Source organism: Sciurus carolinensis, chromosome 3, assembly GCF_902686445.1.
Source record: "Sciurus carolinensis chromosome 3, mSciCar1.2, whole genome shotgun sequence".
In the NCBI taxonomy this organism is placed as follows: domain Eukaryota; kingdom Metazoa; phylum Chordata; class Mammalia; order Rodentia; family Sciuridae; genus Sciurus; species Sciurus carolinensis.
In genome coordinates, this window is record NC_062215.1 from 30123441 (window position 1) to 30139636 (window position 16196).

Here is a 16196-nt window from a genome sequence, read left to right on the forward strand (position 1 = left end):
TAATACATTTCCTTACCATCCCCACCCCCAGACCCCCTTCCACATAACTCCAGGTAGCAGTATTAATATATGTCAATTATAGTGTCTTTGTATTAGAATCTTTATTTTATTTATTTCACTTTATTATTTCTGTATGTGAAGTGAAACTATCCTTTCTAAGGTACAGTAATGTTAGCAAGTGATGTTGGACTTTGTAGCTTTCTCATTTAATAAAAGAAAATATGAAGCATATCTAATCTTATGATAATATAAATGGCAATTCATGTTTATGAAGTACTTCTGGATTACAAATAGTTTTGGTATGTCAGATGTACTATGCAGAACATCATTTAGTTCAACCTCCAATTCTTTATTAGATTAGAGCATTATAGTTATACATAGTAGTTGGTTCATTCTGACAGAATCATACATGCATGGAATTTTATTTACTCCAATTCAGTTCCTGTTCTCCCTTCCTTTTTCTCCTCTCCTCCATTCCTGTTCTCCTTCCTCTACTGATTTTCCTTTTGCTCGTTCATTTATTTATGATTTGTGATTTCTACATATACATAAATGCGGGATTCACTGTGGTATATTTGTATATGCACATAGGGCGATTTTGTTAATTTAATTTTGCATATCTCCCCTTTCCCATCCTTCCTCCCTTCCCCCTTCTGGATCTTCTTCTACACTATTGATTTTCTTTATGTCATAGATATCTGACCCCTCTCCCCACCACCTTTTTTCCCTTATTTGACCTTTGATTTCTGAGTCTGGCTCATTTCACTTAGCATGATGGTCTATATTTCCATCCATTTACTCTCAGATGCCATAGTTCATTCTTTATGGCTGCGTAAAACTGTGTGTATATATACCACATTTTCTAATTCCATTCATCTGTTGTCAAATAGGTGTCAACATCCATTTTCTACTTTAAAATAATTAAAAATTTACATAAAGTTGCAGAAATAGTGCACAAATTTCCTGCATATCCCTCATCTAGATTCTGTTAAGATTTTTGCACCATTGAAAGATATGATATTCCAAAACTGTAAACTTAATATTTACATCTGTATCTTCTAATTACAAGGACACTTTCTCCTTCATAATCACAGCACAGGCATCAAAATCAGGAAGTTAATATTAATCCAGTATTACCATCTGGGGTCACCTTGAGCTGCCATAACAAAATACCACAGTCTGTGTTATCAAAATGACACTGACATTTCATTCTGAGCACAAACTTGGTAAAGAATGAACTCTTATCCCCATGGCAAATTAATATTATGATCTATTATGTTAATTTTCTAGGGCTATAGCAGCAAATTACTGCTTAGACTTGGGTTGCTTAGACTACAGAGATTTATTTCTCACATTTCTGGAGGCCTGAGGTCCAGTATCAGGGTTCTGGATGATTCTCTTCCTGGTGAGGTTTCTCCTCACTTGTAGCAGTCTGCCATCTTGCTGTGTCCTCTCATTATTGAGAGAAGTGAGCAAGCTCTTTAATGTCTTTTCTTAAAAGGACACTAATCACTTCCCAAAGGTCCTATCATTATGACCTTAATTACTTCTTTAATTCATATGCAGCTGCACTTGGGGTTAGGACTTTTACTTAGGAATTTTGGGGGACAGTTTATTCAGTCCATAACCCATGTTGTCCATCAACTCTATTGGAATTTTTGTTTGTTTTTATTTGTTCTTTTAGTTATACATGACAGTAGAATCTATTCTGATATATTTATACGAGCATGAAATATATCTTATCCTAATTAGGATCCCAGTCTTGTGGATGTATACATTGTTGAGATTCACTATGGTGTATTCATATATGTACATAGGAAAGTTATGTCAGATTCATTCCACTGTCTTTCCTATCCCTATCCCTGCTCCCTTCCCTTCATTACCATTTGTCTAATCCCCTGAACTTCTATTCTCTACCCCCCTTCTTGTTGTGCATTATCATTTACATATCAGAGAGAACATTCTTCTTTTGCGTTTTTAGGATTGGCTTATTTCACTTAGCATGATAGACTCCAGATCCACCCATTTACTAACAAATGCCATAAAGTCATTCTGCTTGATGGTTAATATTCCATTGTGTATGTATTCCACAGTTTCTTTATCCATTCATCTGTTGAAGGGCATCTAGGTTGGTTTCATAGCTTAGCTATTGAGAATTGAGCTGCTATAAACATTGATGTGGATGTGTCACTGATTTTAATTTGGGATATATACCAAGGAGTGAGGTAACTGGTCAAATGGTGGTTTCATTTCTAGTTTTTTTGAGGAATCTCCATACTGCTTTCCAGTGTGGTTGCACTAATTTGCAGTCCCACCAACAGTGTGTGAGTCGTGCCTTTTCCCCATATCCTTGCCAAATTTATTGTTACTTATATTTGAAATTGCCATCCTGGTTGAAGTGAGGGTAAAAACTCAGTGTAATTTTAATTTGCATTTCTCTAATTACTAGAGATATTGAACATTTCTTCATGTGTTTGTTGACCCTTCATATTTCTACTTCTGAGAAATGTCTGTTTAGTTCCCTTGGCACATCTGTTGATTGGGTTGTTTGTTGTTGTTGTTGTTGTTTTGGTGTTAAGCTTCTTGAGTTCTTTGTATATCTTGGAATTAATGCCTGACCCGAGGTGTAGGTGGCAAAGATTTTCTTCCATTCTGTAGGCTCTCTCTTCACACTCTTGTTTCCTTTGCTGTGATGAAGCTTTTAGTTTGATACCATCCCATTTATTGATTTTGGATTTTCCTTCTTGCACTTAGGACCCTCGTTAAGGTCATTTCCTGAGCTGATATATTGGAGTGTTGGGCCTACAATTTTCTTCTAGTAGGTGCAGGGTTTCTCCTCTAATACCTAGGTCTTTGATCCACTTTGAGTTGAGTTTTGTGCAGGATGCGAGATGAGATTAAAATCATTCTACTACATATGGATTTCTAGTTTTCCCAGCACCATGTGTTGAAGAGGCTGTCTTTTCTCCAATGTGTGTTTTTGGCACCTTTGTATGTACTTTATTTGAATCCTCTGCTTATCCCAGTTATTTCCACTTAGGTCTAGGATCCAATCAAGGATTCTTCCTTTTGTTTTTGTTTGTTTCATTTTTGGTTGTCATGTCTCCTTAGTTTTATTCAGTTCTGAAATAGTTCTTCATTCTCTTCATTTTTCATGACCCTTGCTATTTTTGAAGAATACAGGCTGGTTACTTGATACAGTGGTCTTCAGTATGGGTTTATATGATGTATTGTCATGATTTATGAGCCTTTGACAGGAACATCATAGAAGTTCTGCCCTTCAGAAGTCATAGGATGTCAATTTTTCTATGACTGTGATATTAACATTATGTATTAAGATGTGTCTGCCAGGTTTTTCTATTATAATATTAATTAGTAATACTTTATACTTAATAAGCAATTAATATTTTGTGGGAAGAAACTTTGTATAAATATTCTGCTTCTAATCAAATTTCTCTTGCCCAATCTAACTTCCATTGATGATTCTTGCCTAAGTGTGTTATTATAATAAAGAATGCCAATGACAATTTTCTAATGTCATTCCTCTTTCTAGATTTATTAATTGGAATTTAATTGTATGGTAGAACTTTCCATTCTCCTTTGTATTCATTTATTTGTTCATATCAGAATAAACTTATGAATTCCTATTTTAATCAAGGTCTAAATTTTATTTCTATCCTTTTTTATTTTGATTTCAAAATTTCCTTGATTTGGCCAATAAAGACCAATTTTGACATGTTCCCATTATTCTTTGATCACTTCCTTACTTTGCAGCACAATATGTGCCAGGCTCACCTTGTGTTTTCCTTTCCCAATCCTAGAGTAAAACACTTCTGCAAGTAATTTTGGTACCTTGAGTAGAGAGTGGTATTTAGAAAAAAATCTTGGTATAAGAAGTGATTATTACTATTTGAGTGTCATTGCTTCTAGACCTTAGTAGAGAAAACTAAACAATTGTATAAAGTTATTGATGTGCATCCAACAATGAAAATTCTGTCTGCCATTGTTAAGATGGCACATTTTGAAATTATTTCTGAGCTAGAACAAACTACATGGAGTTAAACATAGGATCGAGGTCACAGACTAAGGTTGACATATGGTTCTAAGGATTTCTTATAACAAAAGGTCTCGTTGTACATAGGTACAATAATAATGCAACATTGAGGGATGCCGAAATGCATGTTTTTCTTTAAAGCTTTAAATGAGTGCATAAGCCTGGGCTGCAATTTTTGATGTTGCATAATCACGTTGCCGATCATGTGATAAAGTGATGCTCGATAATAGTTTCTGCCATGAATGGCATAAGAGCTCCTGAAGGCAAAACTAGTCCAACCCTGTTATGCAGGTGGAAGTGTTGATTACACATCTAAAATATAAATGCCTGGCCTGGCATTAAAGACTTGACAACTTAAATTTAAATATCATTTTTAAGTGGAAAATAACTGAACCTTATAAACTCTTTCTGGTTAGTGATACTGTGTCCAATTTTGCATATTAGGTTCAATAAATTATCATATAAACCATTTTTATGTCACATAATTTTTTCCTATATGATTATTTATTTTCAGGCTTTCTGAAGACTTAAGTATTATAAAGATATAAATTTTAAATTTTGATTTAGTTACATATTTTAGTATTTTAAAGCATAATATAAAAAAAAATTACAACTTCAATCTTAATATGGTGGTCACTGATCTGTATTTCCTGAATGTTTGCCCAGTAAAGCTACTGGATCCATTTAGAAATGTGAAATACCTAACAATTATTCCAGCACTATTAACAGCTATTTGTTTGGTTTCTATTCATTTGTAACACTTGTACATAATGGAGGAAGAGTAATGTATTTGAATAAATAGTAAGAACACATGAACTGTAATCTACTGGAAACAGCCAGGTATTCACTGTTTTCTAATTAGTGCACAAAAATGCCATGAAACTGTCTCAGAAAGTCTTGGTGTCTTTTTTCTTATTTTCTAGTAGCTGCTTTTCCACTTTTTTTTGAGGAGCTACTGTATTTGAAAGATCTTGAATAAGTTATGTGGCTAACAGATCACATGAACTGGAAATAGAAATCATTAGTAAAAGTCATTCATTTATTCAGATAAAATTTATTAAGATCAAAGTACCTTCATAGATATGTGACTTGTGTAATCACACATGATCCTGCTCTTAAAAGGGCTTAGTTGGGCCCTTGCACTTGGTTGAACTCTGCTGCCACTGTCTTTGAAATTCTTAATAATTATTAGCATGAGACCTTGCATTTTCATTTGATATTAGGCTTTGCAATTTATATAGCTAGTCCTGACCAAAACAAACACACACGTGCACTGTGTATATTTGTGATTCAGGCCAAATCATAGTTTATCTATTATAATAAGGAAGGTTAAAACAAAGGCAGAAAACTAGGGGAAAATGCAAAAGGAGAGCCACCAAATTTGATAGACTAAAGGTAGAAATAAGGCAAAAGGAAAATCTGCTTTCTTGTGCATAATTAGGTTATGTTTTGAAGTAAGAACAAGCAAAAGCCAAACTGTACCTTGGCCATAAGACTAGATAATCTAGACCTTACCTACTTCTCCAGCCTCGTCTCCCACCACTCTCTCCCCATTCACCATGCTCCATCCTTCTGTTCTATAAATACCTAAGTTTGTTTTGCTGTTTTGAAACCTTTTGCCTGAAATGCTTTGTTCTCCAGTCACGGCTGACTTTGTTGTTTGTTTTTTAGATGGAATGAACACCCAGTCTAAATTTGCCCTCCCCTACCCAATCACATTTGCCATTACCTTTCAATATCTGAAATGTAGTTCATTTCATTGTTTTCTTTTTTTTTTAAAAGTGATTTCTCCCACCATTAGAATATAAATGCCATAAGAACAGGGATTTTGTCTTCTTCACCATATCCCAAGAATTAATATAACTGGGCATGGTGTCACTCTCCTGTAATCCCAGTGACTGGAGAGACTGAGGCAGGGAGATGGCAAGTTGAGACCAGTCTCAGCAACTTAACGAGACCCTCAGTAAGTTAGCAAGCCCCTATCTCAAAATAAAAACTAAAAATGCCCAGGGATGTAGCTCAGTGGTAATGTTCTCCAAGGTTCAACCCTGGTACCAAACAACAACAACAACAATAATAATAAAAGAATTTGATATATAATGCCTGTATGTAATTTTGGTAAACAAATGTTTAGTGGATAAATGCATGAATAAAAACATGCAGACAGAAGCAATCAGGTAGTCTAAGGAAATTTCCAAGAGTGGTAAACTGTTTTACTGATGACGATCTCATATTTGAAGACCCTAAAACTCCTTCTTACGAGCAGTTTTCCTGTGTTACCCATAGGGCTGGGCTGTATGCTACAAGCAGATTTTCATGCTTCCAACCCCCAAGATTCCAGAACTGCTTAGACTGTGAAAGAAAAACTTGAAAGGAGCTAGCGAAGGAAATATTTCCTTTGGATACAGAATAAAGGAGATAGTAAAATAACTCTGACTAAACTTTTATATCTTGGTTTCCTGAAACTTTTGTGTCATTTAAAAATAATCAGTAAGTTTAGCCCATTCCTGATTTTACCAATGTTCTTAAGCAACAATAGAGTTGTATGCATAGCCAATGTTATCTAGAAGATTCTATGCTGTGATAAGTATATGAGTTGCCACTCGCTTCTGAGTGCTGTTATTTTTATATCTATTCCAGTATAATACTGAATTGAAGGTCTAATTTTACATCAAAATATTTATTTTTTTAATAGTAGCTTTAGTGTATCAATATATAGCAGGCAGTTCTGTCTTGCCAGTCTAGTCATAGAATCTATACAGATTATTGAGTAACCAGTATCATCATGCCCTCCTCCTCTCTTGAAATTACTTTAATATGAAACATCATTACAGTAGTATTTCTTTTTTCCCCTCCAGTTTAGTCTCACCCAGATGACTGACTGCAATCTGCCATATCCCAGGAAAGAACCAGTCTGACCACAGAGTGCACATACATTTCAAAAAGAAAATCTTCCCTCAAAAAAATTGGGAAACTTATAAATGTTTTTTGTTTTACTTATGTCTCATAAATGTTTTTATTTTCACAGAGCCAAAAAGAAGTTTAAAAGATCATTTTATGAATGATTTTGTTGTTCTATATGTGGAGAAACTGGGGGACAAAGTAATTGATTGCTTAAAGCCACATGACTAGGGGTCAACAGAAATGGAACTCAGACCTCTGGAGAAGCATCCCTTTGGCTGCAGTGCACTTCCAAATACATAGTCAGTGGCAGGAAAAATTCCCCAGTTTTTCTTTTTGAACAGAAATGACTATAAATGACTATAAATGGCTATAAGTGACTAATTTCAGAAGAAAATAAAGTTAAACGCAACTCGTACTATGAGTTTCTATGCTTTGAATGTTTCTTCTTCCTAAATGACAGCAACAAAAAAATATGTTTTATTCATTTTTACTGCTTATCCATTTGCATACACAGGAGTAATAATAGGAAATCATTTAAGGGTATTGCCACTTTTTGTTGGGAAACACCTTTACATCTTTTTCAAAATGTAGAAGTTTTCAATATCTTAGCCAATAGAGGAGAAAGAAAATGACACAAAGGAGACATAACTAGAAAGAGCTAATTTTAAATGCTAAATGCCAGAAAGAAAGGCCAAATATGTTATAATTACCTACCATTAAGAAAATTTCCTTTTTATAGCCAGACCTGGATTTGGATTTATCACCACTACTGTTTAAAATGTTTTTGTTTTCATTTGTTCTAACCCTCTTTTTTATTTTTCATAATTACTTATTAAATGTGCTAAATTTTCATTTTCAAGGGATAATTGACAAGCCTACTCACTTGCCTTCCTTATGCACTTCTGACCTTAACCATATCTTCCTTTCTGAACATGAAATCAAGGTGTGTCCTACGTTTCCTTAGGGCTCCAACTGGAGGCTGATCACTTTATATAATGTATATACCTTAAAAACAATCTCTCCTCTATGTCTTTGGACAAGCGAACAATGCTCTCTCCTAAAAAGAAGTCTCCTTGAGCTCCTTGCTTTTCTTTTGTTCCCTAACAATAAGCCCTCACTCTCAGTATGAACTGAAGATTTCCAAAAGGCTGATCAAAATAGTCTGGTGGATCTTCACAGACCTCTAGATAGCCAGTGCCTGCTTAACAAGCATCTTCTCAAGAACTTAGAAATAGAACTACTCTATTTCTGACCTACATCTCCAGTCCTTGTTTTTATTTTATTTTGAGACTTAGTCTTCCTAAATTGCCCAGGCTGGCCTCAAATTTACAGTCATCCTGTTTTAGCCTCCCGAGTAACTAGAATTACAGGCATACACTTCTGTGTCCAATTAAAGTTATTATGTTATTATTACGAAGAGAATGGGCTTCATATTAAAGCAGCAAATTTCTCCATGACTGGTATCACACTTTGGTCTTCTTTCCTTTTCTCTGGTAATCTTTGTAGAGACAAACTATTAAAAGACATTAGAGCTCCTTGACCTCACAGCTTGTGGCATACTTTGAAGTATATATGAAAGTACTTTGTCAAAGAAGGATGGCAATGCTCCTGCTTACAAAGCTCTTATGAGCCTATTGAAGATGTATTATTTTAATCTTTGCAATGAAAGCTGAATAAGTTTAGTTGTTTATGATAAAAACTGTGTGTTGAGGTGTTAAGATGTACTTGAATGTAAATTAATATATTGCAGACACAGTTTTCAATGAATAGTTCCTTCATCTGGTTTATTAGCAACATTTAAAAATGAAGACATTTAACCATATTGTAGAATTTGAAATGGAAGGGAAATTATTTTCTAGAAGGTACTGTATGTGAGGCTTTCCAAAAACAGCTTCTTCATTTACAAATTAATGTATTTTAAAAGGCATTATATTAACAACAGAAGAGAAAATATCTACAAATTAGAAATGTACAAGATGGATATGAACATAACTTTAAAACTCTATAGAAGGTCACAAAAGATTTGAACAAATGAAAAAACACACCAAATTCTTGGATAAGAAAATTCAAAAATAGCATAAAGATAGATGCTAATATTTTCTCAATTAATTTGTGAATAATCCATTTTAATGTGATTTCCTAATAAATAGCATTATTTTACTTTTTAACAAATGTAGGGAGATTTTGAAGGTCATGTAAAAATAGACAGCTAAAACCAACTTGGGAAACTTGTTTAGCAAAACAAGAGGAGATTGGTTTTACTAGATATAGAAACATACTACAAAGTCTCAGTAATTAAAACAGATAAGTTTTGGAACATGAATAAATTGACTAACGAGAATAAAAATTATAGAAGTAAACCCAAATACTTATAAGATTTGGTGTGCTATAGTTTCCATCTCAAATCAGTGGAGAAGAGATGGGTTGTTTAATAAATATGGTTGAGACAACTGAGTGATTTTCCAGGGAGAAAATTTGAGGCAGATCTATACTTTGGGCTGTATACTTGCATAGTTTCCAAGAGGATCAAAGATTTTTAAATGAAATTATAAAAATACTAGAAGAAAAATACAAGAGTTATTTATTAACTTTGGCATGGACAAGGAGTTTCTAATTTGACCTTAAAACCAAAAATCATAGAAGACTAATGAATTTAGCCACAAACTTTTTACATAACAAAAGATTATAACCAAGAACAAAAGGAGGTGGAAAATATATTTGTAATTTTTAGTGTGAGCAGAGGAGTAATCTCCCTAGATTTTAAGAAACAACAGAAAAACCAAGCAATGGTTAGAAAAATTGGCAAGATGATGGACAGTTCACATGAAAGGAGATACTAAATGGTTCTTGAAGCATAAAGGAAAAAAGCTTAGCCTTAGTCAGTTTACCTTACCATTTTCATGAATAAGACTGGCAAAAAAATCCAGAAATTATGTAGAGCATTTTGTTAGTGAGAATTCTGAATAATAAACGCTAGTATTTGTGAAACAGTAAATTAGTACAATCCTGAATTATGGCAATTTGACAATTTCAGTTTTATTATGGCACTTCAGTAACTTCATCAAGTTAATATTTACTATAATTTCTGGCAGAAAATATTTTTATGCCTTTCTCTTTTATATTGCCTGATTTTATTCTAAGAAAAAACTAGTTTTAGAAATTGTTGACTAGTATGTCTCTGCAAATGCAAATTACCAAGTCTTATTCAAATACCATATGGGTAATATATAGATTTTTCATCTGATGAGGTTTCTAATTATATGGGATAAAAACTGGTTTAATAAAATTGTAAGGGAAAATATTTCACACTGAAGTAAAGCTAAGTTTTCCATAATAGAGTCATCTTATATAAGAGGATTATTTTTCTTTCAGTGTTCCTTTTTCCTCTGTTAATTTTGCTGACCTAACCTTTTCCCCCCTGTTATGGTTCACCAAACTAGATAAACAATATATTTCCTTGATTGTGTACATTTTAAGTAAAGGAATAAGAATTTGCTTTTGTGTTATTCTTTAATACTGTTAGGTTGTGGGATATGTGCACAGTTGTGTGTATGACTTTGTGTGTAACATTACTAAAACCCTGTTGATCGAGGACTTTGCAAGAACAGGAAGGAACCGGGCCAACAAGAGAGAAGGGATATTTTATGACACATCAGGATATGACAGTGGGACACTTTCCTCATTAAAAAAAGGACTGTTGTTTGGATGGATAAGATTAAACTCATTTCTGTTACTGTAAATAGTTTAATAGTGTGATCCTTATATAAGGGAGACAATATATTATTCCCATTGAAGGAAGTTTTTCATGTAAGTTAATTTCCCAGCATGCTGTGGTAGAAAAAGCTTGGGTTTGGAGCTAGGAAGAACTGAATTCAAATTACATTTTAAAGCTGGCCTATGACAGTGGATGAGTCACATAGTTTTTCCACAACTTAAGTTTTCTTTTATGTAAAATATCTGCTTTGTGGCACTTCTATAAGGAAATTCCTCTGTGGTGGGGCATGGCCATGTTGGTGCTAATGATGAGAACCCATACTTCCTCCATGCTCACTTAGCTCCTGTGCACACCACTGTGGGAGCACTTCCACCCTCCTGCAGTCTACTTCCTTGACTGTCTCTGAGTGGACTCTACCTTTCATTTCATCTCCAGTACTTAGTTATTATGGCCAGGCATGTGAGGTGAATGAAGCATTTTAAACACTTAAATGTTGTATTAACTCTTTAAAATAGAAATATTTTAAACATCTTGTTATTTGTAGCATTATATGGAATGCAATATAGGGAGTTAGCATTGATATATCCATTGGACATGGCTATGTTCCAGGGGAAGCTGAGAACCCGTGTTCTGCTAAGACAAATCACCATTCGGTGGGGATCTTGGTCACTTGATACCAGTGAAGACACTGCTCAATTTCTTTATGTCTCCCTCTGAGTGGGTGTTACCATTTCCTACCTTAATATCATGTTACCTATGATGTTACCAAGAGGGTGGGTAACTTTTTCTAAGACCATATGATTAGCACATAGCAGTACTTGACTTCTTTCATTTAGTTCTAGTGCATTCTCTGTGATATTAAATAAGATTATTTGTATTTGGAATACTTAGCATAATGTATGACACATAGTGACAGTGAATGGTAATTACTATTATTATATCAAAACTTCCTTACGGTTTGAGAATCTGCCCCATGCATATTATAGATTGAAACAATCTATAATAAACTTATATAAACTTACTTTTAGAATTGAGTTCTCTTTCATGGCTATGTCAGACTTATTGTTTAATAGGTACATAATAATTTTATAGAATAGTGAGTTTTATTGTGGTATATTAATACTTGCACATAACATAATTTGATCAGTTTTACTCCCCAGTACCTTCCCTTGCTCTCTCCTCCCTTATTCCCTTCCTCTACCCTAATGAGCTCCCTTCTATTCTCATGGAAATACCTCCCAATTTCAGTGCTCTTTGAGTCAGTACTGGCCACAGCCCTAGGATTTTAACCTCTTCTCTCAAGACACCCCCCTTTTCCTCATGGGGTAGTACTGGGTAACTTTCTTGCTTTGTGGCTGTTGGACTTTGCTGCTGACAGTGTTGTTGCTTGGTGGCTTCTTTTCTTTTGCTACTCTTGATCTGTATACTTTTATTGTTCCTTTACTTGCTACTGTAAAGGCTGTGATAGCTGAAATATGCTTTTAACTCCCAGGCCAGTAAGTAACTGCTAAGTTCCTAAAAGGTATTTAGCTCTTCGTTCAGGGTATGTCCAGTTTATTTACAGAAGAGTCTATAATTCCTTTTGCATGCAATGATTAGAAAAGAGATAGAATGGGCCCTTGATTTTAGTTCTTTACCTCTGGAATTGATTTACAACTAACATCCAATGTTTAGAGTGAGAGAATTTGGCAAGTTTCCACACGTGTCCATTGGTGAAACCATCACTACTTTTAAGGTACCTACTGTACCTATGAAAACTGAGACTTGAAGAAACCCCAAAAGCTCCAAATGGAACCAAGTTCTGTTGAATCTCAAGATTCAGACTGGAGGTTCTAAAGCCCGAGTTCTACATGGGAGAAAAATCACTGTTTCTCATTTGTGTGGGAAAAGCACACAATCTCTCTGAATCTAGCTATTGCTTGCTTCAATAAGAGAGTTATACTAAATGAGCCTAATATGTTTTCCAACTTTAAGTATCTTCTGTTTGTTGTAAATCAGTTATACCTTAATAAAGTTAAATTTTTAAGAAACTGATATTCAGTTAACAATAATGTCCCTACTTTCCCTCCCAAGGGTCTACTAATATGAATTAAAGGGGTTACAAACAGTAAAAATTCATAATGTTAAAGAACATTCATATTTCCTATGCAAAGGAAGTAAACCTCTGTTCAAATTCAGTTTGTTTAATTAAATGAAATTCTACTGTTCTCTGTAATTTTCACAGTGGAGCTATATGAGACTGTAAATTTTTTCTTTTATAGGTAAGTGTTTAAGAAGTTCATGGAGTAATATGAGTCAGAGTAATAAAAGATCTGCAGGAAGTTCCTCAAGAGAGTTGGTGAGATGATAAGAATTTCTGTTTTCTTCAAGTGTGTTGTATAATTATTTTTCTAACTATGAACATCATAGCCTTGTGCTCGCAAGAGACACTTTCCTCAATTTCTTTTTATAATTGTGTAATTTTTAAGCATACCAGTGGTGGAAATTGTAATAGTTATTACCTAAAGCTTTGCCATATTCTTCACTTTTCCCAGAGAATCCAGATTTTATACAGATATAGTTATTCATAATGATGCAAATATAGGCCAATCTATCTAGAGAGCTGTCATTGCCTTTTAGATGTTATCATTAATGACTAAAGTGTCATAGTTCAAAGTACATGAAATACTTCAAATATCTATAGATGGGCATATATTGTTTATGTGCCAAGTGTAAATAATATAGCCTACAAAGTTGGAGTCACATTTGGCTATTGTAAAATCTGTTTATTTTCTGCTGTTTCAGTTTTAGGAAAGGAAGACCCTTCACCCAGTTCTTCATTTACACAGCTGTTAAATCCAAGGCACCTGTGGTGAAAGCATGAATAAAAATACATCTGCTGCAGCATCATCTGGTCTACTTGAAAAGTAATTTAAATTAAATTCAGTGTTTTGAAATATTGCAATTTGAATTATGTAGACTATTAATGAACATTTTCTTAAAAGTTTTTCACAAGTAGCTCTCTCATGTGGTCTAGGATAGCAGTGATGAGTAATGGGTAACATAATACACTGAATTACCCATATTTCAGTGTGTGTTAGTCCACTTCCCAAATCTGTGACAAAAATACCTGAAATAATCAACTTATAAGGAGGAAAGATAGATTTTGGCTCATGGTTTCGGAAGTTTCAGTTCTTGAGCACTTGGCCCTGTCACACTGATCCTGTGGCCCCATGGTATGTGATGGCAGGAGCACACGCGGGAGGTGTTCTCTTCACCTCATGGTGGCCAGGACAGGAAAACACACAGATCCCAACAGCCCCTTCAAGGCTGTGCTCCAGTGACCTAACTTCCTCCAACAAGGCCTCATCTCCTCAACAGCCCACTACCTCCCAGGGGTACCCCAGGCTGGCAACCAAGCCTCTAAATGCAGGGACCTTTGGGGGACACTTTGAAACTGTAGCACAGTGGACATCAATGTACAGGACAAATTCTGCATTCTCTTTAAAATGGCTTGTAGAATTTAGACTTTTTAAAAATGTCATTTGAGTTTTTAAATAACCTAAAATATTTTATAATTCCAGTATAAAATTTACATAGTATAAGATTAGCTTTTGCTAACTGATCATTTCAAAATACCTTAAAATAATGACAATTTTTTTTTTTTTAATTCTGAAAATTTGCTGAGAAATTCTGTTCTGTACCAGATATGTAGGATGGCCTCCTTCACATGGTTTGCAGAATGGCTCCCAGGAACAAGCCTGTCTTTTTCAAATGTCTGTTTTCCTCACATTTGCTGGTGTTCTTTTGCCCAAAGCAATGACTAGATAAGTCCAAATATAAGAAATACAGATATAGACTTTACCTCTAATATAAGGAAGCACAAAGTCACATTGTCTAGAGGTCTGCAAACAGGGATAGGAGCAATTGGTGGCCATTTTGCTAACATATAACTATGACGATAGTGTGCAGTTGGAGGAGTCTGGGTCTTATTCTTTCCTCTATGTCTTCAATCATGCTATAACTTTATTTTAGATAACTTTATTCTTTTTTTTTTTCAGTGCTGTTTTTACATAAATAAATGCATATATAAATATACATATATAAGTAATATGTAGACATAATTGTATATATTTGAATTCCACTCCAAAATATTCCAAACTAAAAGGCATTATTTGTATATACATTTTTGATATTGCTCTTTTTGTCTTAACTTAAAATTATACCTTGATGATTACTGCATATCAGTTTATAAAGATCTTTCTTGTTCCTTGTCAAAATTGCATAATATTCTCCCCCATGTGTATATCACAGTTTGTTCAGCCTCTAACTTCTCTTTTTTTGCGGGGGCAGTGTTACTGAAGATTGAACTCAGGGGCACTCAACTACTGAGCCATATCCCAAGCCCTATTTTGTATTTTATTTAGAGACAGGGTCTTAGATGCTTAGTGCCTCGCTTATGCTGAGGCTGACTTTAAACTCACAGTCCTCCTGCCTCAGCCTCCCAAGCAGCTGTGATTACAGGTGTGTGCCGCGACACCCGGCTAGCCATTAACTTCTTGATGGGTAATTGGATTGTTTGCAATTTTTGGTAAATACAAATTATGCTAAAATGAAGAATCTAGCATATGTATCATTGACTTTGTTTGCCAAAATCTCTTTGAGATAGATTCCTAAGAATGGGATTACTAGATTAGAGGGTAATTTTTTGGACGGCTTACCAAATTTGATTTTTAGAGGTTATATCATTTTGCATTCCCACCAACAATGTTTAAAAGTACTTCTTCCAGAACTTCCAGGTTCAGTGGTGCACACCTGTAATCCCAGTGACTTGGGAGGCTGAGGCAGGAGGATTATAAATTCAAGGCCAACCTCAGCAATTTAGGGAGGCCTTAAGCAATTTAGTGAGACCCTATCTCAAAATAAATAAGGGTTGGGGATGTAGCTCAGTGATTAAACACGTTTGGGCTCAATCCCCTGTGCCAAAATGAATTAATGAATGAATGAATAAAGGTACCTCTTTTCCTATAGCTTTGTGATCAAAGGATGTTGTTCAGGTTTTAGTATTGTCGATGTGATAGGTAAACAATAGTATCTCTTCATAGTTTTAACTTGTAATTCTCTTATTACTACTAACTGTTGACCTGAACAGTTTTTAAAAGGAAAAAATCAGTAATTTAAATTCTTAATATGGTCATTTTAAAATAAGATCCTAACCATGTATTAAAGTTTTATGCTGTCATTAAAATTTATGTTCAGAAGAACTTTTAACAGCATGGAGATTGAATATAATAATTCTGGGGGAAAAGCAGGATCTAAAACTATTTATATAGTACAATATCAATTAGAAAGAATATAGATAGATTTATAGAAAGAAGATTAATACACTGCTTTGTTAATAGTACACACTCTGTTGGGATGAGGAAAAGAGGGATTCTTTACTGAAATAATAATATATTAGATAGTGTACAGAACCTTATTGAAGAAAATTCACATTTAGGTTTCAGAGGTTCCTGGAGAGATTTGTTAATGAACTACCTTAGT

The 16196-nt window shown here is 34.3% G+C and overlaps 1 protein-coding gene across 9 annotated transcripts in view; it reads left to right on the plus strand.

Annotated features, from left to right (window-relative positions):
• The window catches only part of Stxbp4 (syntaxin binding protein 4), a 173853-nt gene that overhangs the window by 1959 nt on the left and 155698 nt on the right, over positions 1-16196 (plus strand). For 8 of the 9 annotated variants that reach the window (XR_007107729.1, XR_007107732.1, XR_007107728.1 and 5 more), the window contains exons 2-3: positions 12935-13011; positions 13458-13579. Coding sequence is in view for 4 of the 9 variants with exons in the window: in XM_047545246.1 (XP_047401202.1) it covers positions 13533-13579 (47 nt within the window). In the remaining 5 variants the exon portion in view is untranslated. The remainder of the gene's footprint in view (positions 1-12934; positions 13012-13457; positions 13580-16196) is intronic. The other variant, XR_007107731.1, reaches the window with a different exon arrangement.